Raw genomic sequence first — 26,679 nt, forward strand, 5'->3', positions numbered from 1 at the left:
AGTTTAGCGGGCTCTGTGTAATAGTTGCACGAAGAATTCATTAAAGGGATTAATACCCTGGTGTTTTGTGGATTACATGTCAATTGTCTTCTGGATTACCACAGCTTCCCATCGGCTAAACAGACTGTGACGAGATTGCGTAAGTCCACGGGGAATATATTGACTGCGGCTTCTCGCCACGCTTCGCCTTATATTTTTGTTTTGGGTCTTTTCCTTCCCGCGGACGCGGAGGACATTGTAGTTCCGTACGGACAATTTTGAATATTCAGTCTGCTGGCCAGGACATTGGGACATTGGGGTTCTGAGGGTTAAATCTGTGTGGATAATTGTAGAATGTTTGGTTGCTGTGTCGGAGTGCGGCCGTGCCTCCAGCTGTGAAATAAGCACATGTTGCTGCCCGTTGGGGTATTATAATGTATATATCTTTCAATACACTGGGTTGAACTTGTGTTTCATTGTTTTTTCGTTAAAATATAATTAATTCAAGTCTACATATATGTAGATCTTATTTTATATATATTTCTTTAGTGTTTATTTAACGAAAGTAAGCTAGCTGTTACTGGCTTTATTTATATCAGTAGGTATCAGATCCGCCCGTTTCCTTATGTTTTGCGTGCAGTACTTTTCTCTTGCTTTGATAGTGTAAGGGAAATTGTTACAAATATACCTGTAAATGTACACTTTCCCATATGGCCACGGAGGAGAATCAGAGGGTCACATTCAGCAGACAGACGCCAACACACTGTTTTTTTTTATATTTATTTTTTTGTATTTAGCAAAAAAATGTTAGGTCTGTCTCTTTTTTTTTTTCCTGTGCCACCTCTCCAGATGAATACTACTTTCTACGGAGCCCTTAAAGAGACATGGTGTTAAAAAAAAAAAAAAAGAGATGGGAGAAAAAAATTTACAAGTCAGTGCTTTTGTGTTCTCTCGCAAATGTTGGTTTCCATGGCAAAACCTTTGCGTTTACCAGAGAAACTTGCGTTCAAAGTTAGAATTGCGTGAAATAAATTCACAATTGCATCTTATAAAGTCAGAATTGTGAGATATAAACTCGCAATTGCTGTGCTATAAAGACAGATTTGCGGAATAAGACAGAATTGAGTTTATGGGCCCTGTTTTAACGATCTGAAACGCAAGTATCAAGCGCGAAACGCAAGTAACTTTGTGGGCGGGTCTCACATCTAAAATGTGTTGGTCTGAAGTAGCTTCATTACTTATAGGTGTGGTTTTGACACTGCATTTGACACTGTCGATCATAACATACTTCTTGACAGGCTGGAAAACTGGGTGGGGCTTTCTGGGATAGTCCTAAAATGGTTCAGGTCATACTTAGATGGGAGAGGTTATTATGTGAGTATAGGAGACCATAAGTCTGAGTGGACATCCATGACATGTGGAGTCCCTCAAGGCTCAATTCTTGCGCCACTCCTGTTCAACCTGTATATGCTCCCAATGAGCCAAATAATGAGAAAGAACCACTGATCTATATAGAATGACTGGATAGCTCATGACGTCATAAACAGTGAAGCCTCCGCACCGCCATATTGGTATTCCCTAGTCAGCTCACGCGTTCTATTGAATCAATAGGAAATTTTATGATTTGACTGAAAAAACATTGCCTAACCAGACACAGTTTTTAAATCTAAAGTCTCCCTGTACATTCTCACAACGCAAACATCCTAAGCATTTAAATGGGTATTTGTTTAAAGTCGGAAATTTTTCCTGCTTATTAAAAAACGGCAATTTCTTTGCAAAAGGAATAACAAGCTGTACGAGAACACTAGTCGGCCTTCACTGAAAAGCTATCTTCACAGGTAAGAAAAACAGTTTGATACTATTAATTAAATAGTGAAAGGTAAAGACCTATATTTTTGTGAATTTGTGAATATTGAGGTGAATATTGTTTCGTAGCCACGAATTAATGATAATACCTCAGCACGTTATACTAATTTGTTCCCTCGTTTTATTATATTGTAGCCACGTTGTAATTCGTTAAATCAAAATGAGGGAGGGAATTAGTTCATCGTTCAAGTCGTCGTAACAACGAATTATTTAGATCAGTGTGGACAGGGCGCATAAGAACAAGCAGAGAGCGAGAGCCCCGGTCGTGCGCGCGCACTCTCATCGCCTTCAAACAACATGAGCGCGTATTGCTCTCTCCCTCGCACATATCAACATCAATTGACAATACAGTAAAAGGTCGGTAGACCGATTGTGTTTTATAGATTAGTAGTTTGTTCATATAAAGTGTTTGATTAGCAAGTACATGTTCAGGAAATGCATAATACAAATTGTATGGGTTAGCTAACGGTAAACGGACTCAGCACTCAGCACTGTCAAATGGTGTCGCTGTTGGACACTTGTGATTATTGCTGCTCTGAGGTTTCTTATAGGCTACTGTTGACTGTTTTATCGTTGTTTTTTTGAAGAAGCGGCAGCTCTTGCCTCGGAGAAAACAACACGGGCATAGCGACAATTTTGCATATAAATTACTACTTATAGGGCTTGAATTACAACCTGTGGGCAGTTTTTCCTACATCCTTTTGTGAACGTCGTTTTACACTTGTATGCTGCACAGCGGGTCATCTTAAAAGTGCCGTCGGAGCTACCAATCTCTGTATAACGGGCATTGGAGCCCTCTGCTGGTAGGGAATCGTAAGATGGCCGCTCGAACACTTCCGGTGGCTTCACTGCCTAGTGGCAGTTTAGAACGTCATGAGCTATCCAGTCATTATATAGATCAGTGGAAAGAACCAAATTGCTTACCACAGCTATGCAGACGACACACAGATTTACTGAGCCCTATCGCCTAACGATTACAGCCCCATTGACTCCCTGTGCCAATGCATTGATGAAGTAAACAGTTGGATGTGTCAAAACTTTCTTCAATTAAACAAAGACAAAACTGAAGTCATTGCGTTTGGAAACAAAGATGAAGTTCTCAAGGTGAACGCATACCTTCACTCTAGGGGTCAAACAACTAAACATCAAGTCAGGAATCTTGGTGTGTCACTAGAGTCAGACCTTAGTTTCAGTAGTCATGTCAAAGCAATAACTAAATCAGCATACTATCATCTGAAAAATATTGCAAGAATTAGATGCTTTGTTTCCAGACAAGACTTAGAGAAACTGGTTCATGCTTTCATCACCAGCAGGGTGGATTATCAGTGTTGGGTAAGTTACTTAAAAAAAGTAATTAGTTATAGTTACTAGTTACTTCTCACAAAAAGTAACTGCGTTAGTAACTGAATTACATAATTACAAAAGTAACTAATTACCAGGGAAAGTAACTATTGCGTTACTTAAAATTTTTTTTTTTTTTTTAAGGTTTAAATGTAAGAAATTTAGAAAATTACTTATAAGAAAGATACCCCCAATATGATATGTTAAATGAATGAAATGGACACTAAATAGAACATCTTATTATTATAAAACATTGTACACTAATCTACACTATTTTAATGTTGCTGTGGGACAATGTGAGAGACAACTATTAAATTAAATATTAATCCCCTGGGGTCGGCTATCGCGCCGGCGCGATAGGCTCATTTTTTTCCGTATGAGTTCAAAAAAAAAAAAAAAAAATTACATTTTTATCTTATATGCTTGTGTTATACATCAATCGATCCTGTTTAGTGTGTATTTTTTTGTGTATGCTCATAATAAAAACAAAGTGTTGTGCTTTTCGCCAAATAAAGAAAAATAAACATGATGCGAGTTCTGCCTACTCTCTGTCAGTGAAGTCAATTCTGAAACGCGTCCGAAAATGAACTGTAACTCAGCGAATACTTAGTCAAACAGGCATATAGTCACACAGGCATGAAGCTTGAATTCTCTTCTTTTAAATGAAGTATTTTTTATAAAAAACAAATATTCACAGTTTATATAATATGTATGTAAAGAGAGAGATGTCAGTCGTTCTCATCTCAGCTAATTAAGTTTTAATGTGACTCCGCCTACGGAGACCGTGCTATACAAACGCTATTTTTATTTCGGCTCCCATGTTAACAGTTTAGAGTTTGCACACTGCCTGTGTGAGACGCCGCGTGGAAAACGTGTGCATGCTAGAAATAGAACCGACGCCTATTTTTCACGCGACACGCAAGCGTCTTGGAAGCGTTTCCATGCAAAATTGAATAGGAAAATCTGTTTATTTGTCATTTTGACACGAATACATATTAATAAATGTCCTTTTGATGTTTAAAAGTGTCTAGGTTTTGACATAAATGCAAATATAAATGTAATTTTACAAAATATGATCGATTTTCAAATACTGCTGTATTGAATGAACAGCTTTTAGCAAACTCTATTGCTATACTGAGATGAGGAATATATACTGTATGTGTTTTGTCAAAAATAAAGTCATCAACTAACTAATGAATCCTTTACTTTGAAATACGTATGATAAAATGTATACTTTAGTTTTGAAAGACGTTGACTAGTTTTGAAAAGATTATTATGTATGTGCATGCATATATATATATATATATATATATATATATATATATATATATATATATATATATGTATGTGTATATATATATATATATATATATATATATATATATATATATATATATATATATATATGTGTGTGTATATATGAAGAGTTCAGATGCAAAAGCCTCTAAATGCCATCTGAAATTTTCTCCTAGAATGATCATTTTTATGAAGCTTGTATATTTAAGTTAGCTATAGGTGACACACCTGAATGAATGGCTCATTAAGTATGCAGGGGCATTGTCTCACCAGGTGTGAACTACTAAATATGCATGATGCTGTTGGAGCGTTTACGCCCCATCCGCATATTGGCTTTCCAAACTAAAAGTGTTTCACAAAACTAAAATCAATGTATCGTTTTATGTGAATGATTAGGCAGGATGATTTTCACATCATTTTGAAGAAAAAACTCTAGGCGATTAGTCCATTAGTCAAAAGTCTTATTGCCACATATTTAGTATGTGTTTTGTGGCCTTATTTCAGAAACTTTAGTTTTTAGTTTTTTCGATAACCATGCATAAACATTATTCTCTCAAAAATGAAAACATGTAACATGTGGCTCACATATTATGGTAGTCCTGTTTGTGCTAAATAGAGTGAATTTACACCTTTGCCATTAATATGTTTATAAGCAACTGAAAAAAGCACAAATGTCAGGGCATGTCAGAACATCTCAAGGACCCCAAAAACACCCCAGACCCCAGAGGGTTAATACTGAACAATGTATCAACATAAATAATAATATAATATTTTGGGGGTTTATTTTTATAACCTACAGAGAACGTCATCATCAGAGGTTATTTATTTTAGCCAAATTCTAGTCATGTTTGCCGCACGTGTTCACAACCGTCAAACAAATATGTTTGAACGTTCCCTGCAGGTTATTTTGGAGTTTTATGTTATATAAACTAATTAAAACATTGCTTATGATATGATACCGATATGCTACAGATATTATTCTAATGCTGAAATGTGTAATTTATTTATAAATAAAGTATTTATGCTCGGACACATTCGGTCTCTGTCGCGCACTGTCGAGCGCGTTCTCGGACACACTCGGTCTCTCTTGCGCACTGTCGAGCGCGCTCGCGGCATTCGCCTCGCTTTTGTCCAGTCCGCCGCCTCATAAACACACACACACCAGAGAAAAAACTTTGCAGGTCCTATGGCTGAGAGAGAGCCTACTCGGATGAAAACCGCTTCAGTGAGCTCATTTATAGTAACGCCGCATTTTTATTGACAGTAACGGTAACGGCGTTGTTATGGAGGAAGCAGTAATTAGTTTGATTACTCGTTACTGAAAAAAATAACGCCGTTAGTAACGCCGTTTATTTATAACGCCGTTATTCCCATCACTGATTGTAATGGACTCCTCACTGGCCTTCCCAAAAAGACCATAAGACAGTTGCAGCTCATACAGAACGCTGCCGCCAGGATTCTGAGCAGAACCAGAAAATATGAACATATCACACCAGTCCTCAGGTCTTTACACTGGCTCCCAGTTAGATTTAGGATTGATTTTAAAGTATTATTACTGGTATATAAATCATTCAATGGCCTAGGACCTCAATATATTGCAGATATGCTCACTGAATATAAACCCAACAGATCACTCAGATCATTAGGATCATATCAGCTTGAAATACCAAGGGTTCACTCTAAACATGGCGAGTCTGCTTTTAGCTATTATGCCAGCCGCAGCTGGAACCAGCTTCCAGAGGAGATCAGATGTGCTCCTACTGTAGTCACATTCAAATCCAGACTCAAAACACATCTGTTTAGCTATGCATTTACTGAATGAGCACTGTGCCGCTGTTCGTCCGACTGTTTGTACTGTACTGTATTTTATTTTTTTATTTTTAACTGTTTTAAATTTTTTATTATTTTAATTTCTTCTATGTAAAGCACTTTGAATTGCCTATGTGTATGAAATGTGCTATATAAATAAACTTGCCTTGCCTTGCCTTGGTTTGGGCGTAATGTGAAATAAACCAATCAGAGCGTCATCTCACATTCCCTTTAAGAGCAGACGCTCTTGTTCCATGGCGGGTTGCTATTATAACGGCGGATTTGCCAGGAGCGGTTCACAGCCGAGGAGACCGACGTTCTCGTCAGGGCCGTAAAACACAGAGAAGTGACATTGGGGATGGAGAAACACACCCAAATTAGCTTCGGTTCAACAGGCGTATGATAATTTGGGTAAATGTGTAAGCTAGATGTATGCTTTTATAATAAACTATCTATCTATCTATCTATGAGAGAATCAAAATGTATGCGCGTTGTGCACACGCTACATTGATTATGGCCAAGCATGCGCCCTTAAAATAGCATATAATAACATGCGCAACGCGCCACTGACTTTAAACTACAGTAGTTTTTTTTCGGTCAGTGGTGGAATTGTTTTCTAAACCTGCAAAATAGCATGAGGGAACGTTTGCGCCAGAACACGCCTCCTCTTTGCGCTGAACCGCCCAGGGAGCGCAAGTGTATTTCTTAGTTAACCGACGTGCGTCTGTGGAGGGAAAAGTCCACTGTGCGCGGGTGCAAAATAGGAATGATACATGCGTCGGTGTACAAAGTCAATTGTGCTGGGTGCAAGATAGGGCCCCACATCTCACAATTCTGACTTTATAACACAATTGTGACTTTAAATCATGCAATTCTGACTCTATATCTCACAATTCTCAGTGTCCTTAATGTTAACCAAACTATATTTAAAAAATCACTCACTGAAAAACTTTTGTAGCAATATTTAATTCATGCAGACTGTTTTTTTAATTTTATGATTTGATTAAATTTTTGTAGTATTTATTTACCTTATTTTTTACATGTAGTATTTCCTACCTGAAAAAAATTTCTCTGTTCTGTTGTGTTTGTCTCATTGGTCATGATTTGCTTAGATTTTTCACTGATTGTTTATTTTATTGCTTTACTTTATTGTTTACTATTTTAGTAAAATTTTGCTAGTTTTGCTTTATTGAAATGCATGTTCTTTAAGAAAGTGGTCCCACTCTCTTCAACTTTGAAAACCCTTCCGTTACTCTAGACGTGTGTTTTGGCAGAAAAAAACCCTGAAGAGACCTTCCTGTCTTTTTCTTTATTCTCTCTCTTCAGGCTGGATAATAACTGTATTACAGCAGAAGGTTGTGCTGCTCTGACTTCAGCGTTTAATTCAAACCCTTCAAACCTGATAGAGCTGGATCTGAGTCGAAATAAACTCGGAAACTCTGGAATAAAGAAGATCTGTGTTCTGTTGGAAAATACACAATGCAGATTAGAGAAACTGAAGTGCGTATTAATTTATCCTCATTTCTGCATGATAACAGATTTATAAATGTCTATTTGATTAGATTAACTAAAAAAATATGTTTCAGTTATTAATTTCAATTACAGTTTGAAAACTTTAAAATATTTTATGAAACATTTAGAAATGCAAATGAAGCAGGTGTTGTCAGTAAGGCATTGGTTGCAGTACTTAACATGTATGTTTTTGTATGTATGTATATGTATAGTCTTTCAGGCTGCAGTATCACTGAAGAAGGATATAAAACTTTGATCTCATCTCTGAAATCAAACTCAAACCTGATAGAGCTGGATCTCAGAGGAAATGATCCTGGACGATCAGGAGTGAAGGAGCTCAAAGATTTACTGCGGCTTGAAAGCTGTAAATTAAAGAACATCAGGTGAGAAAAGCATTTGATTTTTCAAAATAAGCCACAGACATAGAGTCAGAGGTGTGCAGCTAAATAGATGTGACAAATGACCAATGCAGAGTTAGAATGGCATGAAAAGGAATTTACAATTTACCAAAACTATGAATTTAACACATTCTACACGTTGCCATATTTTATTGCTTTATTGGATCCATAAGGAGGATGGGAGCTGCAAAAGGCATGACATTCTAACAACATTATTTAAATATATATTTTATACTATCTAAATTAGCTTTTGTCTTTTATCCTTTTTTTAAAAAATTTTTTTTAATTATCAAATCTAAATTTTCTATTTCCTGTAGGTTTTTGAAAAGTGCTGCTGCACAGGAAGCGTGTGACTATCTCACTGAAGTTCTGGGTAAAAGTCCAATAAAACTGACAGAACTGGATCTGAGTGCAGATAAATTAAAAAATCTGGATTGGGAGAAGATCTCTACTTTTTTGATGGACTCTCATAGTAAAGTGGAGAAAATGAAGTGAGGGAACATAATTTATACATTATAACTTCTGTTTATTCATTATTAAAGACTGTCAGTCACTTGTGTGAGCAGATATGAAGAGCTGTTGATCTGATGTGTGGTGAATATGTGCTGAATAATAAATAATGCTGTTTCTGTGTTCAGGCTGAATAATTGTGAGCTGACAAAGAAAAGCTGTTCAGTTCTAGCTACTGTTCTCTCCTCTAAAACCATCCTGAAAGAGCTGAACCTGAACAACAGCCGTCTGCTGGACTCTGGAGTTAAAGAGATCTGTGAGGGACTGAAGAAATCAACACTGAAGATTCTTAAGTGAGTACTTTTCACCATCAGATACACTCAACACCACAGCAATCACAGGGATATTATATATTTACTGAATCAGCTTGCCTCCTGAAGTGCAAAAAATGGAAGAATACAAATTTTTTGGTCACACAGTTTAGAGTCCAATTCTCACTATTAACTATTAGCTACAAGTTTTGCCTCAATAAACTCCTAATTACTTCTTATTAATAGTTATTAAGGTAGTTGTAGTAGCATTTAAATTTAGAAATGGGTAGGATTATGGGATGTAGTTGAGATCATGCAGAATATGTGCTTTATAAGTACTATTAAACAGCCAATATCCTAGTAATATGCAACTAGTAATTAGCTATTAGTTAATAATGAGAATTGGATACTAAACTACCCTGAACTAAGTGTTACCATTTTTTTTTCTTCCCGTAACAGTGGTGTTATCTCTAACAAAAACTAAAATGAAAACTTAAAGGATTTTTGTTACTGGTAAGAAAATATTACACAATTGGGAAAAAACAAAAATAACTGATTTAAACTGAAAAATATTTTATGACTTTAAAAGTAGACACAAAAACAGCACAAATTAAGTTTAAAGTTAAGTCAAATTGTGTATGGTTTAATTTTATAAACAATATATTATATCAAACATGAATACACAAAAGTGTGTTTAAAGGTACAATATGTAAGAATTTTAAGTATCTAAATATCCAAAAACCACTTGCACAGTGTTATATATTTCTTTCAATTGTGTGCTTACATTATCCTAAATGTTTCCAAGAATTTGTAAATTCAGAGATATTCACAATTTTAAATAGTGCCCGTCCCTTGTAGCTCGTCGCCTGACAATGACGTAATACCCGTGTTATCCCTGGTTTCCGCTCGTACTGCCATAGTAAGTAACCATGGCGACAGACGTGCACAACTGCGTTACATCTTGCGGCACTCTCACGCTGTTGTTGTTTAGTTCGAACATTATTGACCATGGCAAGCAGACTTTGGGACAAAAGCAGAAATAAAACGGAAATCAATATCGATGTGGCGTTTTCGAGATGCCGAGAGCTCCACGTCCACGACTAACTTAGACTTGACAGAGCTTCACGAGTCACGACTTGACAGGGACGATAATGGTCTATAATTTTTATGGTAGGTTTATTTTAACGTATAGAGACAAAATATCAACCAAAATATCCAGAAAAAACACATTATATAAAGGTTATAAATTGATTTGCATTTCAGTAAGTGAAATAAGTATTTGATCCCCAAGCAAAACATGCCTTAGTACTTGGTGGAGAAACCTTTGTTGGCAAGCACAGAGGTAAGACATTTCTTGTAGTTGGTCATCAAGATACAGATTCTGTGGACAGGTGTCCACTGTGTTAGTAGTACTTTCTTAAAGTGACAGGACTAATCTGTGTTTCACATTGGCACATAACCAATTTGTGGGAGGCAGAATTCTTGCTGGTTGGTAGGGGATCAAATACTTATTTCACTCGAACAAATGCTAATCAATTTACAACCTTTATTTATTTATGTGTTTTTCTGAATTTTTTGGTTGATATTCTGTCTCTATCCGTTAAAATAAACCTACCATAAAAATTATAGACCCTTCATTTCTTTGTAAGTGGGGGAACTTACAAAATCAGCAGGGGATCAAATAAATATTTCCCCCACTGTAAACGTGTTAACTGTGTTACATGTAACAGCCTTAATAAAATGTCATTATCTGTTAATATATTAACCATAAAGTGCAAAAACAAAATGTACTGGGAAGTGGGAAGTAGATGTGCAAGTGTACGGTAATGAACATGCACATAATTGTTGTTGTAGGCTCTTCAAAATGTTTGCAACTTTTTTAAAGAGAGTTTCTGTATTATCAATTTAGATTTTTTTAATTTCCTGGTTAAAATTTGCTGCATTAAAGAGGCATCACTCTGATGTAAACAACCCCAACATGGAGGAGAAGCATAAATTAATGAAGAAGATGGGCTGAATGAATAAGCAAATTCACTCTCTGACAGGATTGCGCTGGTGGAACAGCATCTCTGTAAACAAAACTCTGGTTTTTTTTTTACATCTTCCTGACACAGAGAAGGAAGGCAAACAGTATTTAAATTTTTTTATTTTGATACTGTCACATGTCTACTGGGAATAAAACTTCAAAACACAAAAAAAAAAAAAAAAAGACAGTTTGTAAATATTGTATTTGATGAACATTTCTACGTGCACTGATCATTGTGATTCAGTTTAAGTTATAATTCATCTGATAATTTAATTTAACACAATGTTACATTTAATTAAAGTTTCATGTTTTGTAGACTTTCAAACTGCAGTATCACAGAAGAAGGTTATAAAGCTCTGGCTTCAGCTCTGAGATCTTCACACCTGATAGAGCTGGATCTCAGAGGAAATGATCCTGGACAATCAGGAGTGAAGGAGCTCTATGATGTACAACAGAGTTTGTGGAATCACCTGGAAAGACTGAGGTGAGTGTTATTAAGACAATAAAATGCAATAGTTTTTAGCTGGAAGAGAATTAAACAGTCAAAAAGAAATTCATAAAAGCTTTGAAATGACTAAAGGACCTTTAAAATACTATGATATTACCTGCCGTATAAAGATTTCTTTCAGTGTACTTCCTCTATCTTCAGCAGTGGTGTAGTCGGGGCCATACGCACATATACGATATATACTTACTTTTTTCCAAGGACTGTTTTCGTATTACAACTTCTAAGGATTAATATTTGCATATACCCACTTGTTTTGTTCCTTCAAAAGTCCATAAGTGGTTGTCATTTTAGCTGCCCCTTTAACTGTGTGTCCAAAACTGTTGCGTGAACTCACGATTGTTTGTTGTAATTGGTACATTGGCACTTCTGCCATTCTGCCTGTTCCCGCCCATCGTCGACTCACAAGAGAACTCTGCCTAATGAAAATTAACCATGGTTTTACTACAAAAACAAACAAAAACATGTTATTGTAGTTAATCCATGGTAACCACAAATTAACCATGGTTTTGCTACAAAAACTATAGTTTAACTATGGTATTGTTGTGGTTATACAAATGGTAATCAATACCCCAAAAAACAGTTAATTTTCATAAGGGAAACTGTCTCAGACTCCCGTCAGTTCCACTCGATGCTTTGAGTGCACCTCTCTCTCTGCATTAAAAACGACATAAGGAAATATGGTGGTGAGTGAAGACACTCTGATGCATTGCCAGGTAAAAATGAATAAAAAAATAAAAATGTATTAGGAAAAGCAGAATAAAAAGCACACCCCAAGTGGTACTGCAGCCATGATGCAAAACGTCTCTGATACGTATGTTACCCTCGCTCCCTGAAGGAGGGAACGGAAGCATCACTTTGGTGACCAACGAATAGGAATCTCACTAGAGAGGCCAATCTACATCGAGTGTAACTAAAACGAGCCTATGCACATTGGCATGCAATAATTGAAATCAGCTGCTCTGCCTCACAGCGGGGGTATATAATGAACAGCGGGGGTATATAATGAGCAACAGGTGCATCGCATCTTCAGCTTTACGCTGAGGAGCCGAGCCGGTGACCCGGCCGTGCAGTGGGGTACAGCAGTTGTGGCGATGTGACGTCTCCGTTCCCTCCTTCAAGGAAAGAGGGTTACATACGTAACCAAGATGTTCCCTTTCAGACGTATAGGAATCCCTACCAAATCGCCACGACTGCTGCCCCCTTCCAGTGACCTGTGTAAGCCTCCTGAGCTCTCTCCCCTAATAGTATGATGGGACAGGGCTTACACAGAGAATGTCATTCACAGTTGTTCCGCATAAACTACTGGATAACACTGGGAAAGCGTGCCCTTTCCACTGGAAAAGGAACGCTGCGGAAGCCACATCCTTTCCCGAAGGAGTTATGTGGAGATATACATATGGACTAACCCTGTAGGGTTGTACTACATATGGAAGTTACTAGGGTGACTACAACCTTGTAAGAGATGGGTTCTCCCAAGGGAAAGACACAGGCTTCCGTTTGGGAGCAACCGTGGAAAAGTACACATATGGGATCCCCTTAGGGTCACACATATGGCACCCAGCCTTGACCCGGTTCTCAAGTTTACAGCGGAATATAGGCCTGGTGCCGGACACTCTGCACGTCCGGCTGCCATGGGTGACGGGACTCAACAGGGTCTGCCCGTAAATACTCTCTGGAGCAATTTTGGTGCAGCAGGACAACATTGAGCCGGGCCTCTTGGTACTTCTACCCGTTTGAGGTGAGAACACAGGAGGATACCGGCTCTGTTGAGTGTCGCCCAGCCCGCAGCACTACAAATATCTGTCAGTGAGGCACCACGTGCCAGCGCCCAGGAGGATTCAACACTTCTTGTAGAGTAAACTCGCATCCTAAGGGAGCAAGGCACGCCTTGTGCTTGGTAAGCCAAGGTGATGGCATCATCTACTATCCAGTGGGCCATCCTCTGCTTGGAGACAGCCTTTCCCTTCTGCTGGCCAGACCAAGAGCTGGTCTGAGGTCCGAAGGCTTTATGTTCTGTCCCCGTACAGGGCTCGGTCTGTCTCCTCCAGGAGTCGTGATTTTCAGAAATAGACGCTACCCACTGGTTGAGAATCACTGATATAGTGTATTTTCACACTTAATGTAAATCTAAAGCAACATTTTAATTATAGTCATATAGAACTCTAATGCAGACAACAAACCTAATGCGAAACTACTTCAGCCATGCAGTAGGCTACTTGAGAAATAATCTGTCGACCAATTTTTAGAATGCACTGTATTTATTTTTTATTTATTTTTATTAAACATATGTTACCAGTGAATAACAACATGAAAACACTTTTTTAATGGTGGTTGAGGCAGGGTACAGAATAGTAAACCACTTTTTTGTCAGGACTACAAGACTGGTCTTCAAGTTTTTGGGTTCTGCTGCAGAGGAAGCCTGTCAGTATGTGAGTGGAATAGTGGGTGAAAACCCGTTACTCCTGAGAGAGCTGAATCTGAGTGAACGTGAACTAGAAGACACACGAGTGAATCAGATCGCAGATCTACTGCAGGATAAACACTGTAAACTCAACACACTGATGTGAGTATTGTACATTTAGTGTTGTAGATTTAAATTATGTTAAAGACATCTTGTGACAAAAACACAATTCTCAGTTATGTTGGAATCAAGTACTTTGTGTTTGTAAATTCTCTCTCTTCTGTTCATCATTTTAGGCTGCGTAAGTGTGGTCTAACAGAGGAAAGCTGTTCAGCTCTCGCTACAGTCCTGAGATCAAACTCCAGTCTGAAAGAGCTTGACATCAGCAACAATAATCTGCAGGATTCAGGAGTGAAGAAACTCCAGAACGGATTAGAAAATACAAACTGTACACTGGAGAGACTCAGGTGAGTTTAATGAACCATTGTTTGTTTTAAATATTAAACTTAAGTTACTGTAGTGAATTAAAGTAACAGGAAAAAACATGCCTCTGTCAAATTATTTTCTTTACTTACAAGAGAAAAGGCATTTGATGATTTTTATGATATAATTTTTTTAAGTGATATTAATTGTATTGCATAACTTTTTATATTTTAAATCTCTTTTCTCTAGACTTTCAGACTGCAGTATCACAGAAGAAGGTTATAAAGCTCTGGCTTCAGCTCTGAGATCAAACCCTTCACACCTGATAGAGCTGGATCTCACAGGAAATGATCCTGGACAATCAGGAGTGAAGGAGCTCGATGACTTACTGCAGGATCAGAAGTGTCAACTCAAGACACTGAGGTGAGACGTGATGAAATAATACCAAAAATGTATATGAATAATTAACAGAAATGCTATTTCATTAATGGCTTTATAGGTTTTTGAGTCCTGCTGCAGAAGAAGCCTGTCATTATGTAAGAAGAATTGTGGGTAAAAACCTGTTACTCCTGAGAGAACTGAATCTGAGTGAACGTGAACTAGGAGACACACGAGTGAATCAGATCGTTGCTCTACTGAAGGACAAACACTGTAAACTCAACACACTGATGTGAGTATTTCCCTTGGTTTAATACTTAACATGTTAAATATATTTAACTGGTATGGATTAAAACTATCTGTCACGGTTGCTGCTAGTAGGAAGTGCACGTGGATGAAGATTCAAACAAAATAGCCTTTAATCCAAATATAAACCACAGGAGAACGTCTCTGTTACATATGATAATCCTCGTTCCCTGAAGGAGGGAACAGAATCGTACGTCATGACAGACGAACAGGAATCTCACTAGAGAGGCCAATCTACTTTGAGTTTAACTAAACGAGCCAATGAACATTGGCATGCAATGATTTGAAGCAGCTGCTCTGCCTCACAGAGGGTGACCATATGTAACTGAGACGTTCCCTATCAGTCGGTCACTCTCGGCGTACGTCGTGACCGATGAATAGGAATCCCTTCCAAAGCGCCACAGCTGCTGCCCCCTTCTAGTGCCTTGTGCAAGCCTCCTGTCCCTTCTTGCCTGGAAGGACGATAGGAGAGGTCTTACACAGAGAGTGTCTGTAACTGTTGTTCCATGGTAACCCATACAGTGAGATTATTGGATAACACTGGGAAAGCGTGCTCTTTCCATTAGGAAGGAGAATGCTGCGGAAGCCACATTCTTCCCCGAAGGAGTTTTGTGGAGATATACATATGGATTTTTTTTGTGATATTAATTTCTTCATGTCTTAAAATAGCTTGAATGTAATTATACACCCTTGCCTCATTTACTATACATGGATTCATGAATATGCTAATCAGTCCCGCTTCCACTGTGTGACACAAGCTCAGACCTTCCTGATTCACTTGGTCAACTTTACAGTAGTAAATGTGACACAATGGCAAGTGGAAATACTGGTTTAAATAATCCATATACATTTTATCCAGAAACTGATTCAGAAGAAAAGGAAGACCAAATTACATAGGGTCATCTACTAGTTGAGTAGTATTAGTATCAGTGGTAGTTTCAGAATGGTAATGTGTTTTATGTATCGCTCTCTGCAATGTCGGTCACATAACAGAAATTGCTATGCTTAGGCTTTGGCTTGAATACGTTATCAAACAGCTAATAATGTGTTGTTAATGTTACAAAAAACATGTTCCTGTTCACCATCTCAGAGTCAGACAGCTTCCTTCTTAAAATCAGCATCATAACAAACGCTTTGAATACCATTAAAAGTCAGTGGAGAAAGGCATGAAGTTCATCATAACATCTTAATATACATAATTCATCCGATATATGTTACCGATGTTTCTTATCAACAGAAAAATACAGTGGGATAAACTGGATTCTCTTGAAACCTCCTGCCCCGCAGCATAGTTAATGATATGCTAAAGCTCCCCGTACACTGACAGGATTGGTTACAGCATGTTTCTGACATAGAGAACAAGGGCGGTTTCAAACCTCGTTTTTGTTTTTGGTAAACTGTAGTTTTAAAGGGAAAACACTCAGTGGTGTCAAAGCATATTAAAAACACCACACTGAAATATAAATATTAAAAACTTGATTTTCACCACAAGGGGTCTTTAGGTTACTTTTTGAAGTTCCCACAAACTTACTTAACCTGGAGGGAAACAGCTTTCACTATAAATTGCTGTAGGCCATTTATGTTTAAATGATTTAACTGTGTGTGGACATTGCTTATTTTAAATGCATATGTGTACATAGGCCTGTAGCACAGAGCCAGTTTCTAAATCTATACAGGTTAACTTTGAGGATAGTTCAAGCAAACTCTGTCTGTTTTTTTTTCTCAAGAAGGTGGAATGTTTTATAGTGGTTTTCTGCTGTGTTCAGACCAATGTTTCCTCTTAGCCGCGCACAGAAGAAAAAATAAAACGCGCGCAGAGAACAGACGCACAAGGTGTGGGGAAATTATTGCAGTGCTCTGGTTAACCGCCATAGAGTTTGTGTCGCTATAGAGTTAGAACCGATGAATGCGGTTTACAGGTTCAGTAGAAAAAGAATGATGTGGTTGTGTGTGAGCGGCAGAGATCCGATCATCCGAATCAGTCTCTTTAGGCATACCTTCATATTTTCAGACCAAGTAGCTCAATATGAGAGGCAACGTAAAATCCAAAGACATGTGAAATAAAACGTCATCATGTTTTAAAGAAGAGTGGCTTGATTGTTGGAAATAACGTATGATGAGCACAGCAAAGTAACAAAACTTAGAGAATTTACAATTACACATGCACCACAGTTGTAGTAGTGTGCAAACTCAAAATACATCAGGTACATACCTCAGAATTTTTAGTGGGTTTCAAAGAAGTGCTGTCAATCGATTAAAAAAATTAACTAGATTAATCACAATTTTTTTCTTCTGTGATTAATCGCGATTAATCACAATTAAAAACACGTTTTTATATGTTTTTAATATATTTTATAATGTAATAATTTCACAGTTAATCTCCAAATTAATGTAGAAGCAACATAAAGACACTATATTTTAAATTAAGTTTAATGGCATATTTTTATGAATGAAGGCCAGTATTACTGATTCTAATACTGCTACTGATGTCTTGATGATGTCTCCCCCAATTTAAAACATTAATTATATCCATTCTGTTACATTCGGGAGCGTGACAACGAAGTTGTGGACCCCACTTGCAGGCTTTATTAACAAGAAGAGCGTGGTCGAACAGGCAGTAGGCCAATCACCAGGAAACAGGTGTGAGTGTGTGATTAGCACCTAGATGGGGAATAGTGGGAAATTGTGGGAGTCTATAAGACGACATTGATGAACACAGGATGGGACGGTATGGAAATTTTATTTCACGATAATAGTGACCAAAATGATCGTGATTATCAATATTATCACGGTTTTGTTAAAACGAGATGAAAGTGTTCAAAAATAACTGATGCTCACACTGAACATTTCAACAAGTTTTATATTTGAAAATCAACAAACAACAAATAAAACAACCAGCTCTATGCACTTTTTTAAGCAAGATTATATTCTGTGGCATTTCCTTCCTTGTAATGACCGTCGTCAATAACAACGCATTATAACACAGCGCACATCCATGTGTGACAACGGACGCCCGCTCTCTCGTTTCATCCAAATACAACTTACCGTCTTGCGTCTCCATTTTTGATTGTATTGAAAATGAAATCAGAGCTGATTTATTGTTTACAGAGTTTGATAATATTGTTGTGATCATCTTGTCTGGACGATTGTTTTGTAAATTAATTTACAAACAGGTAAGATTTAAACATTAATCTCAATTCATGTCCCTGTAATTATGTGGTAAAAAAAAAAATCGGTGTAATAAAACAATCGGCCTTTTTCCACCTTAGAAACATTGCTAAGCTACGTAATATGCTATCAGTTTCTGATGCAGAAAAGTTAGTTCATGCGTTCATGACCTCGAGACTAGATTACTGTAATGCTTTATTAGCCGGTTGTCCTGCATCCTCAATAAACAAGCTACAGTTAGTCCAAAATGCAGCTGCTAGAGTTCTTACTAGATCAAGAAAATATGATCATATAACACCAATTTTATCATCACTAAATTGGTTACCTATAAAGTTCCGTATTAATTACAAGGTATTGCTACTGACTTATAAAGCCCTAAACGGCTTAGCTCCAGTCTATTTAACGGATCTTCTATCGCCCTATAATCCATCGCGCTCTTTAAGATCACTAAATTCGAGGCTTTTGGTCATACCTAGGATATCCAGATCCACCAAAGGAGGGAGAACATTTTCACATTTAGCTCCTGTTGTGGCAAAAATATTCATTAAACAATCAATCACTGCGTAAGAGACACTCTGAAATTCAAATGATCATTAAAAAGTAGTTTATTCTTGCAAGAAGGCCCAGTTGCCACACAGAAGTCAAAAGTACAGTCTGTGAAACAAGTGCGACGAGGAAGGGAGGGCAGAGGAGTCTTTATACTGCTTTCAAGGTCTTCTGCTTACAGGCCCTTATCTAAACAAGGGAAGGTTTCTCTGCTAGTGATCTAATCCTGCTGAGTTTATTCTTACAAACTCACAAGTTCTAAATTGGACGGCCTCTGACCCTAGGGGACATAGGCACCTTTTCAATCTGCCTCCTCCTGACGTCTCACCCGTTTCCCAGTGTTTAAACGAAAAAACACACACACACATTAGTCATATGTTGGCAGACCATGTACAGTCCAACAAAGAGTCATTTCAATGTCTTACTGAAAGTAAATGAAAATCAATACTGTAAATCAATGAAAACTTAAAAATTGCCATAACATTTCCCCCTTTTTATCATTTATTGATAACTGATCAATCAATAATAAAAATAATAATACTAATACTGCAACTCTCTGATTTTCATATGACTGATCACTCTTCTTTAAACTTGTAGGAAAAGAAAGGATTAAAAATGAAATAAGCTTAGGCTGTTCTGTAAGGATAGGCCCTTAATTTTATAGCAAGCAAGTAAAGGTTTATATAAAGCCGGGCTAGGTGGATAAGCACTGTTATCGCACCCCCAACACAAGGTCGGACCCTCAGTCACCTCAATATAAACAAGAAATAGTATAGATTATATTTAGAAAGAAAAACATCATTAGGAAAAGATAAAAGTAAAATAAAAGTCCCTCATTTCAAACTCTGTCCTTGTACGCCACCTCGTGACACGGATGGCTACTGTTTTTAACCCTCTTTACACATTATCATCGTCCTTAGAAAGAAAGAATTTAGAAAGTCAGAAAATAAGAAATTGAAAAACACCCCCCAATTTACCACATGTTACTGTAGCTTCTGTTACTTGTATCATCTGCCTAATTTTTGTTCATCCTTTGGATAGGCTGTCATTTTCGCCAATTGAACAGACTCATATTCACCCATGAATAACAAAATTATCAGAATAACACATACAATCATTAGATTTATCTCAATACTAAGCCCTAGTTTGATTCAACCAAATAAAATCATCAACAACCGTCACAAAACAAATTATTCTGCTAAACCTAAACCATTAGTTGATCCACATCCTCCTCCAGGTGTGTTGACCATCTCGTTGCCCCATGGACGTTCCGTCTTCACAAGATCTTTCCTTAGATCCCGACCACACCTCCACTGGAATGAACCATTTCCTGCCCGCTGTCACCTGTGAATGCAGACCCTAGCTATTTTGTTATTGACCGCTTGTCTAGCCTGTCGTCCCTTTTGGTGTGACCTGTGGAATCAACTTTGCTCATGTCAACAAAACAAAACAAATTATTTATACATTTGGAACAGAATCAGTTCTGTTCGACACAATCCATCCTGACATTCTGCAAAGGGAAAATTTTAAGTTATGTGCTGCACAAGGTGTGGCACTGTTACTTTCTGCCACACTAATAACCCAGGCCAGAATAGTTAGCCAAATTCATCCATAGCCATTATGGGCACATTCTGCCCTGTATCAAAAGTCTGCATGCTCTGTAAAGAAAAACAAATGTCAAGGTTATTGTCAGATAGTAAAGTACGTAGTTTCTTTTGTCTGCTGTGCTGCCGCGGCCTTCGCTGCCGCATCTGCCCTGGCGTTCCCTGTTGAAACAGTCCTTGTTTTTTGCACACTTACAGACAGCAATTTTGTTAGGGAGAAGAACGACTTCTTGCAGGGCTTTTACCCAGTTAAACCCAGTGTCCTCCCAACATTTATCGTCCCACCTGTTTGATTGCATTCAGCAAATTTGAACCCCTTGGTATGGCAATTGTTACCATCCCCCTTTTTGATGCATGATGCACAACTCGTGCATCAATTTAACAATGGTGTTTGGGTAAACTAACCCAAACGTTGTCCTTCAGCCAAATTTCCCCCCAGACATCTTTCCTCTGAAACAAAACATTACGTAAGCCACAATCAGTTCTTCTTATCTAATTATTTGAAGGGCACTGGCCCTGAGTCTCACTGCTTTTCAGGCCTGTTTTTTGGTCTCTTAAGTCAGTCATCAACAAACATTTTCCAATGTCAAAGTCATCAATTGTTTGTATCAGGTCAGGTCGTGGTGTACAGACTTGGTCAGTATCAGTCAAACAACATTCTCCTCCTTTGTTCACAATAATCATAAATGTTAGGAGCTATCTGGAAAATTTGATATTGACTTAGCCAATGTGTCACTTTGTTGTTGCCATCAAATCTATAACATTTTCGTTTATATCAACCCACGATGGACGACGATCTACAACGATTCCAATTTACATAAATACTTAAACTGATCCAGAAAGTAATTCAAATCAACACCACAAATGACAAAATTAATTACTGCCAGACAGAGCTTGATGGCTAATCAACTTAAAACTTGCCCCGTGTTCTGTATTATCTTTTCATCAGATTTTCTTTAAATTTTGTAATTTGCCTTAACCCATCTGTAATGATAGAACACTCATTCCAGAGGTTAATGACACCATATACACACTATTCAGATGGAATAGCTGCTCTAAACTAACACATACCAAACATCAATTAACTCTCACAAAACATACAATGCTGTCACCATCAAACACACACATACCTGTACATGCATACCTGACTATGAACCGCTCATATTCTCATATTCATATATTTGGTGTTTTCTCTAAACATATTTAAATTTTAAGTAAGATTTTAAACTTCTCATTTTCCTGTAGCTTTTATCTAATTTTACATGGTCTCTTTACCAGTTTCAAAGCACGTTTGTTCATTATTCATTTTCTCTTAGAAAAGTCAGCTGGGTTGTTTTGGTTCATTATCATTATTTTGCTTCAGCTTGCTTTAGCAGGCCGATAACAGAAAGACAGACAGAGTACCCTTCCTCCACGTTCAGTCTCTCTCACTATTCACAAATAATCTTTTCAACAGCCTCCTAAGACTGTAATTTAGACAAAACATAATAATAAATTCATTACAATAACCTTTGACCATTAACTTTTATCCAGACTTTTTCTTGAATCTACAAAAGCTGTCTTCATCTTTAACCACCAACATGTCTAATGACCTTCAGGAGTTAAAACCATCTTACAACTCTAGCCCAGCGTAAGGCATCTTTGCCAGAAATTACATGCGTTTTCAAATAAACATAATTTTTATATTTGTCTTTTGCCCACATCATGGAATTTAGACATTACAAATTTCCACTCAGATCGTGTCTCTGTCGCACTGGCCGTTTCAGCCAATCACAAGCTTATCTTTTGAAAGCAAAACATCAGCTCCTAGTTCTTTCATGGTCAACTATTCCTCCACGTTCAAAACATTAACAAGCTGTTTGTTTAATCAGATGCCTTTCTACACATTTTACATTTAGCAACTATTAATCCAGTAATACTGCTTTTACTTATTTGATCACATTTCATCTCAATTTTAGTTGTCAAGTTCCCGTTGTAGGATTCACACTAACTTTGAGGAGGCTAGCACTCTCCGCTTGTGATGCATCTTTTGCAGTTATCATTGTAAATCATTTATGAGACTAGTCTCTCAATATAATCTAAACCCTTTTAAAGTGTTCCATTAAAACACAATCATCCCTTTAGTTACCGGTACTTTTAAAATATTTTGCAACTCATTTGTTGGAGTCATCTGTAATTTTACATCAACCTGTATTCATCAATTCACTAGCTCTTTCCTTCAAAAGGATTCCCTTACAACTATCTACCCACATTAATACCAGAAATTTCACGTTATCACTTTCTTTTCTGAGTGTCCATTTACAATTACGGGCTAAATGGCCCTGCTGACCATAATTAAAACACTCTCTTTGCCTATAGTTTGATCATTGAGCTTTCAAACGGCTCCAACTTACTGCACACCCTTGCAGCAGTGTGTCCCAATCAGGAATGTAAACAGAGCCACTGATAAGCAGTTCTCTGTATTCTTTTACAGTCCACCAGTGGCAGATTCAATCACAATAGCCAAATCATAATCTTCATCATTATCATTGGCAGCACATTCATTTTCATAAGCTGCACAGAAAATCACTCAACATATTCTAAGGGGTTTTCACAATGTTTCTGTTTAACTTGAATCACATTTGTCAAAGGAAATGATCCCTGACCCATAATTACATTTACTTGATAATTTCTGCACATTTCTTTGAAGTCAAAGCTTCAGAGCACAGCTGCTTACAGCGTTTGCTCTCTTCTGTTTCACTGTTTGTTTCAGGACTCCTCATAAAGTATAAAATTTGTACTAAATGCCATCAATTTCATTAGCACTGGTTGGAAACAGTATTCCACTATCAAATGGTTCAACTTAATGTTATCATTATTTTCTCAGTCCCACTTATCTCTGCTGTTTCACAAAAAACAAAATATCATTACTTATATCTCAATTTCTAAATCGCACAGACAGCCATTATAGCTGCTTGCTCCTTCAACTCTTGTTATGAAAATTCTCTAGACATCACTATTTTACCAGTAAAATATAATTGTTCCCCATTCTGCTTAATAAAAACTTCATTCCTTATTTTACATCACTTAATTTGACTTAACAGGCGTTCATAAATAGTTCCATAAATTCTATCAGAAATTTTATTTTATACCATACATTTTGCATACATTTCTTCTCAACTTTCCCTACATGCCAGTTCCTTCTGCATCATTTTCCCTTCTTTTCGCTCTACCTCATCTAACCAGTACACGATTGTTTGCTTACAATCCACACGTCTCTCACACAACAACCTTTTGTTTTTCACTTCCCTCTTCCATCGAGTCTCTCACCGCTGTCAGCCTAGTGACACTTAACATTCCCTCCCTGGGAAAATCATGGTACTTAATCAACTTTCGCATAATTTTTCTTCATTTGACTGTAAACCGGTGTACAAAACCGGTCGCATTTACTGTTAGATGACCCCATTTTTGGCTGAATTTCCCTTCTGGATTTTACTCTTTCGACACGTGTCTTAGTATCTGTCAAACGTCTTCAACAGACCCGATTTTATCTCACCCAAAACCGGTCGGGTTTCGGCAAATATGCCGTGCTTTTGTAATTATGTTTTACTCAAAATCTTCTCATGAGCACCTTCCAGCGCTCGATTGATTCTGATTCACCTAATTAATCTGGCGTGGCTCTTCCGTCCACCTTTGCAAGATTTCTTTGGGTTACAGAGACTTTGAGCAAAACTAATTAACCAGCACCTGTGATTCTCCTGAATCTGTGATTCCCCTGTATCACCTGTGGCCCTTCCGTCCACCAACGAGCTAAGTGAGGTAGAAACTGATCCGAATTCCTCAGCCCTTACCCCAAAAAAATTGTGATTCCCCTGAATCACCTCTCGCTCGTACCCAAAGCAAATTCAGCCAGACATGGTTCACGTTCACTCATCATTTTTGAACCCCCAAAAAGAAAATAATTTAGCTGTCTCTTACCAGAGATGTTTTGTTGCCACGGTTCGTTTTCTTAATTCCAGTGGTTGCTTCCTCCGGACCCCGGCGGAACGGCCCCTCATCCCTCAAAACTGTTCGGGGTAGGGCTGTGACTCTGAGTCCAGGAGGCCAATTCACCGTCCGCTCTCGGGTCCGAAGGGCACATCCAAGGAATCCCACTGTTCTGACACCAATTGTTGTGGCAAAAATATTCATTAAACAATCAATCACTGCGTAAGAGACACTCTGAAATTCAAATGATCATTAAAAAGTAGTTTATTCTTGCAAGAAGGCCCAGTTGCCACACAGAAGTCAAAAGTACAGTCTGTGAAACAAGTGCGACGAGGAAGGGAGGGCAGAGGAGTCTTTATACTGCTTTCAAGGTCTTCTGCTTACAGGCCCTTATCTAAACAAGGGAAGGTTTCTCTGCTAGTGATCTAATCCTGCTGAGTTTATTCTTACAAACTCACAAGTTCTAAATTGGACGGCCTCTGACCCTAGGGGACATAGGCACCTTTTCAATCTGCCTCCTCCTGACGTCTCACCCGTTTCCCAGTGTTTAAACGAAAAAACACACACACACATTAGTCATATGTTGGCAGACCATGTACAGTCCAACAAAGAGTCATTTCAATGTCTTACTGAAAGTAAATGAAAATCAATACTGTAAATCAATGAAAACTTAAAAATTGCCATAACACTCCAAAACTCTGGAATAGTCTTCCTGATACTGTTCGTTGCTCAGACTCGCTCTCCCAGTTTAAAACTAGATTAAAGACGCATCTCTTCAGCCAGGCATTCGTATAATACTTTCAATCTTACAGTTAAATCCGGCCTCTAGTTCATAAACGCCAGAGGAGAACTGGGCCCTGACTGAGCCTGGGTTCTCCCAAGGTTTTTTTTTCTCCATTGGGTCACCTGATGGAGTTTTAGGTCACCATTAGGTCACTTGATGGAGTTTTTCGGTTCCTTGCCACTGTTGCCTTTGGCTTGCTCAGTTGGGGATATTTTGGGGATATTTAATTTAATTTTATCAATCAATAAATTCCACTTGAAACAAACCTTGTTGTATTATTTTAATTTAATACTGTGAAGCTGCTTTGATACAATCTGTATTGTGAAAAGCGCTATACAAATATACTTGACTTGACTTGTAATAAGTGTACAATATACATAATTATCCCTTAAATGTCACTCTTAATAGTCTTGTTTGAACTTGATAGTATGTTTTTGGCTCAAAGCCACTTGCTGCGAACTTTTATTCGCGGAAGCTTCACGTTTATTTCAAGTGAGTGAGATTAAATATTTCAACTCAAAACAACATTTTGTGCCCAATTATTTCCCAGACGTAGTTTTGGTAAGTTATTGAGGTCAAAGTTAACTTGACGTTCGCTATACAACAGTGGGTGATGGTCACACAAGAGGACTCGGCAGATTTGAAGTGTTTCCCCCCTATATTGCAGTGACGTTTTTTGTGCAAGTTCTGCTGACAGGGTGACCATCATCGATTAAGTTTCCCTCAGGACTTTTGTAAAAGCCAAAATATGACCACACCTCAGATTTGGTCCTCATAAAAGGCTGAAAAATCTCCCGAGCACGGCCACTGCCTTCCGCCATTCCTTCTCGAATAAAACAACAACAACATTGCGTGCTGCGCCTGCATCAGCCTGTTACTGGCTGGACAGGATTTACAGTGAGTTATTAAAATCACGATAATCAAACACGGTTTAAATGATAATTCAATTTTAAACGATATTACTAACCGTCAGTACATTTTATCGTGGTTTATAGTGAAACTGGTAATCGTCCCATCCCTAACACAGACCCAGGACACATGTTACACATTCAACATTAAAGTGTATTGAAAGCTCTCTATTTTTTTAAACATTTATTAGGCTTCAAAATATATAACAACTTTTAATTTAAGTGAACTTAAAACAATCATTACATAAACCCATAATAAATATCATATTTACCTGTGCCCTGTGAAATATACAGAAATTGAATAAAGTTATCTAGTCTGCACTGCATAAATAATAAATTAAAAAGATTAATCCTTATTAAAGCTACAAAAGTGTTTTTAATCAAGAGCAGTGAGTAATTTTCACTGTTACCTTTGTTCTTTGATTAACTTTAATAACACACAGCATTAGTGGCTGCTGTCACTTTAAGATCTGCAGATGCGCCTCATTCTCTTACAACCTTTATGTTCATTGAAGACTTTATTTAACTAATTTAAGACTGCTTTTATATAAATTAATTAGAATTAAAATAAATTAAAGGGAACATTGGTTCAGACTTAAGTTTTGTTTGATGATTGCTACATTCAGAAAGTGTATTTTCTTGGAGTAGATAAACCAAAAAGGGAGTTAATATATCTGACTGCTTGTATTCATTGCCAAA

At 37.6% G+C, this 26,679-nt stretch overlaps 1 protein-coding gene across 1 annotated transcript in view; it reads left to right on the forward strand.

The window, feature by feature from the left end:
- The window catches only part of LOC311291147 (uncharacterized protein), a gene marked incomplete at both ends in the record, with an annotated part of 96,466 nt that overhangs the window by 33,449 nt on the left and 36,338 nt on the right, over nucleotides 1-26,679 (forward strand). The window contains 9 exons of the mRNA XM_084410020.1: nucleotides 7,618-7,791; nucleotides 8,016-8,186; nucleotides 8,519-8,692; nucleotides 8,840-9,004; nucleotides 11,305-11,472; nucleotides 13,868-14,059; nucleotides 14,194-14,364; nucleotides 14,570-14,743; nucleotides 14,820-14,990. Of these exons, the coding sequence (XP_084266146.1) occupies nucleotides 7,618-7,791; nucleotides 8,016-8,186; nucleotides 8,519-8,692; nucleotides 8,840-9,004; nucleotides 11,305-11,472; nucleotides 13,868-14,059; nucleotides 14,194-14,364; nucleotides 14,570-14,743; nucleotides 14,820-14,990 (1,560 nt within the window). The remainder of the gene's footprint in view (nucleotides 1-7,617; nucleotides 7,792-8,015; nucleotides 8,187-8,518; nucleotides 8,693-8,839; nucleotides 9,005-11,304; nucleotides 11,473-13,867; nucleotides 14,060-14,193; nucleotides 14,365-14,569; nucleotides 14,744-14,819; nucleotides 14,991-26,679) is intronic.

Source organism: Rutilus rutilus, assembly GCF_951802725.1.
Source record: "Rutilus rutilus genome assembly, chromosome: 5".
NCBI lineage: Eukaryota > Metazoa > Chordata > Actinopteri > Cypriniformes > Leuciscidae > Rutilus > Rutilus rutilus.